General features: G+C 53.8%; 1 protein-coding gene across 2 annotated transcripts in view; it reads right to left on the reverse strand.

Moving 5' to 3' along the window:
• The window catches only part of FAM3D (family with sequence similarity 3 member D), a 27,388-nt gene that overhangs the window by 4,981 nt on the left and 18,437 nt on the right, over positions 1-3,970 (reverse strand). For both annotated transcript variants that reach the window (XM_006779132.2, XM_006779131.2), the window contains exon 7: positions 1,680-1,730. In XM_006779132.2, coding sequence (XP_006779195.1) covers positions 1,680-1,730 — 51 coding nt within the window. The remainder of the gene's footprint in view (positions 1-1,679; positions 1,731-3,970) is intronic.

The following is a 3,970-nucleotide window of genomic DNA, read 5'->3' on the forward strand; positions in this document are numbered from 1 at the left end:
CCTGTCCCCATTTTCCTCCATCCTATCCCCCCCTCCCCCCCCCCCATCAACCCCCCGAAAATCATCAGCTTTTCTTTGTGAGTCTGTTTCTGTTTTTTGTTTGTTTTTAGATTCTATATACCGGTATAAGTGAAAATCATACGGTATTCTTCTCAGTCTGACTTATTTCATTTGGCATAATATCTTGTAGGTCCGTCCATGTTGTCACAAATAGTAAGATTTCATTCTTTTTTTTTATGGCTGAGTAATATTTCATTGTAATAATCACATCTTTTTTATCTGTTCACCTATTGGTGGACACTAGTTGCTTCTCTGTCTTGGCTATTGTAAACAACGCTGCAGTGAACCTGAGGGTGCATATGTCTCCTTGGGTTAGTGATTTGGATTTCTTCGGAGGGCACACCCACTAGCCTGCAGGTAACTGGGGTCACAGAGAGAGAACTTAGGCTCCTGCAACTCTCCAGTTCACATCAAGGAGCGGGTCCCGTCCCATTTGCGCCTTCATCACCTCCCTGCACTGTGAAATCGCTGCATCTGACCCCGGGCAGGCCTTGGCACGGGCTGGGCTGGGGGATGAGGAGGGCATCAGCTCCCTGCTTCTTTCAAGGACACTGATTTGTTCCTGTTGTGCTTACTTTTATGACCAAAACAGCAATGATGTCTTTCTACTCAGGGCAATGATATAATTTCCTTTTAATAATTAAAACATAATATGCTAATTAGACCGGACGACCTTCCGGATGTCCTTCCAGATGACCTTCTGGATGAAGCTGTGGCGGCGGGGGCCAAGGCAGAAGCAGCCGCTGCGGTGGTGGGGGCTGAGCCCCTTGCACAAATTTCGTGCATCAGGCTTCCAGTTTATTTAGATTAGAAAAGTGACACAATTTAAAGGAAAATTCTAATAATGCTGACGGCTCTCTGGATGTGGAGCAATTTGCTCAGGGGCCTGGCTTTGCTCAGGGCAAGGAGGACTGTGACTTCCTAGGGGGTGGCCTGTGCACAGAGAAGCTCAGCCAGCATGTCTGCGCAGAGAGAGAAGAGAAGACGCTGCGGAAAGACAGCCGGGCGCCTCACAGCTGTCCTTTCTGGGCCCAGGAGGCCTCGCCTCTAAGGACCCCTGTGGCCTTAAAATAAACACCCCATCTAGCAGAGCAAACTGGGCCCTATACCTCGTCCTGAGCACGACGGCTGCACACATGCCTGGCCTGCAACTCCAGCCCAAGCAAGTCTTTGCGTCTTTGCCGGAAGGTCTTCTCTGGCCTCCACATTCTCTTTCACACCCTGGGGCAGGTCAGAGTGTGGAAGTGCCCCGGAATGAGGGGTGGGAGCCCCCAGCTCCCTTGCCCCACCGGGCCATCTCTGAGGCGTCTGTTTGAACACTATCCCCTGAGGTCCAGTGGCCTGCCGTGTTCAATCGCTTGATAACACACTGTGCTGGCTGCTTCCCCTTCCCCACCTCACTTCTCCACTGACATTGTTTGAGATCACCATGTTTCAAAGGCCACAGGACGGCGTGAACCCCCACCACGCCTCCTTCTGGGTGTCTTCTGTGGAAACAAGAGCCAGGCCCTCCCCTTCTCCCCCCCGCCCCCGCCCGGCTGGCACCCCAATAGCTCTTTCGCCACAGGAAGGAGCTCAGCCCACCCGTGACCTCATTGCCAACAGAGGTGCCCACTTACCTCCGGAGTACATGTCGAATATGGCCTGACTCAGCACCTTCCCCGTGGTTCCTGGGGTGAGAGAGCAGAACGATTACTTGCTGGACTGTGTTGTTCTGCCTGTCATTTGGTGGAAAACGAGTACTTTTCAGTCTAAGGTCTAAAGATGGAATAACAATGGAACAGAACCAGGTCCCGTAGAAAGCATGCGGGACTAAGGTGCCCCGTAACGTCGGGGCTGAGGTGAGTGGTACAATATAACGGGGGAGGGTCTCTGGGATCGAACAGAACTCCACTGATCTGGGTCTGTGTTCTGCCTTTCCACTTCCTAATGCACCCATGAGCATTCTGACCTCATTTTCCCCCCCATCTGAACAATGGGCTTTGGGAACTAAATAAGATGTCTTTACAGTAGATAGTCAGCATACAAGATACAAGTTAGCTACAAACTAGGCATGAAAAGAACCACAATTGTCATCTTTATTCCCACCTACGCCGGAGCTCTGCAATTGGAGTCCTCTGACTCTGGAAGGGAAGGGATTTGCTGAACGGAACTCGTGTCCTGAGCTCAGTAATCTCAGTTGCCTGTTGTGAGTTTTGCGAAGGGTCCCAGACCCACGGAGAACAGTGTGCTCTGGAGGAAACGTACAGTCCCGCTCGGTGCCACTAGATGGAGATGTTGCAGAGGGGATGGCAGCTCTCCAGTCTCACCGGGGGTCCTTCCCCCTTTCCACCCAACAGGAGGTCCAGGATTCCTGAAGAGGGTGGGCCGGGCCCTGGTAGTGAAGGGTCTCCCGCTGGGTGGGGGGGGCGGGGTGGGGTGGGGGAGGGAGCTCACATTGCAGCTCCTCCCGGATTCTTCCAGCCACTGATGTCCAAGCCCCAGGGGCACCTCACCTGAGCCCCTTGGAAGGGGAATGTGACCCTGTTAAACTGAGACCACGTGCATTTGCGGAATTTTTTGGAATCAGAGGGAGGAGATATAGTTTGAACAGTTCCTAAAAGGTTGCAAAGCACCGACCTTTAACAATCCTTGTGTTGTTCTGGCTCATTGCACAGGGGAGGCCCTGGCCCTGAGAACTGATTCTGTGGACTGGCACAGAGTTGGCATACAGTAGGTGCTGCATACATGCTTGGAGACATTTCTAGTCTAAGGAGGTAGTTCAGTTGAGGATTTAGGCCTAGAGCCAGCCAGATACGGGTTAAAATCTAGATGATGCTATTGGTTGTGCAACCTTGGGTAAGTCGCCTAACCTCTCTGAGCATCCACTGTTCACCTGGAGCATGGGGACACTTAGCTTCGTGCCATTTCAGCATGGTAATGGGGTTAAATGAAATAGCTAGCACATAGTAAATGCTCACTAAACGTTAGCTTTTACTATTGTTGATGGTTGTTTTTGTCTTTGGACTTTGTGAGGGGTGAGGAAGGAGGCCCCAGCCTGAGCCTCTGTCATCAGAGACTTTTTGAGAGGTCTTCTCGGGCAGGGGGCGCAGTTTCGGGGAGAGAACACCAGCAGGTTTCAGCCTCGTCAGCTGTGGCCGGAGCATTTTCTGCAGCCTGAAGGGGCTCCGGGACCAGTCCCAGCAGCCTGCACGCCCTCCCTCTGGGCAGGGCCACCACTGGAGTCAATCAGGCTGCTCTCTCCTCAAGACTTTGGGGGAGACCTACTTCTTGGCCTCCTACCCTCCCAGCCCCCACCCTTCCTCAGCTCCCAGGGAGTTGTCAGGCTCTGCAAGGCCTCTGGGAAATGCACCTCTAGAAGTTCCCGTCTCACCCCGTCACATTCTAAGTGCGGGAGTGTGGTCACATGCCACACACAGCTTGACCTTTCCCCTCCTGAGTGCCCACTGTGCCCTTTCCCCCCTGCCCTGCCCTTTGTCCCAGGAAGTGGCTCTTAGATCCAGGGAACTGGCCCATGTTCCCCATCTAGGAGCTGAAGGCAGAGCGGGGGGTCTTGGCTGGGGCCAGACCACCTGGTCCGGACTTGAATCCCATAAATAACCCCCCTCCTGTAAGGCGTCCCTGTTTCAGGCTTGGCCTGCAATTGGCCTCCCGTTCATCGCCTGCTGGAGAAGCAGGGTCAGTGATACAGGGCCTCCCCTGGGTCTCCCTGCCTCCAGTCCCCACCCCGCCCTTCAGATAGGAGAGAAGTTTCTGGAATGCAGGGCTGGGCCTCATGCTCTGCTCAAAGCCTTCCTGAGGTCGCTCACTGCCCTCTGCTTCAAGCCACACGTTTTAGTGGGACGCACAGCCCCTCACCTTCTGGCCCTGCGGCCTCTGCAGCCTTGCCGCCCACCGCTGCCTGTCTCCG

This window comes from Myotis davidii, unplaced genomic scaffold (assembly GCF_000327345.1).
Source record: "Myotis davidii unplaced genomic scaffold, ASM32734v1 scaffold189, whole genome shotgun sequence".
Lineage (NCBI taxonomy): Eukaryota > Metazoa > Chordata > Mammalia > Chiroptera > Vespertilionidae > Myotis > Myotis davidii.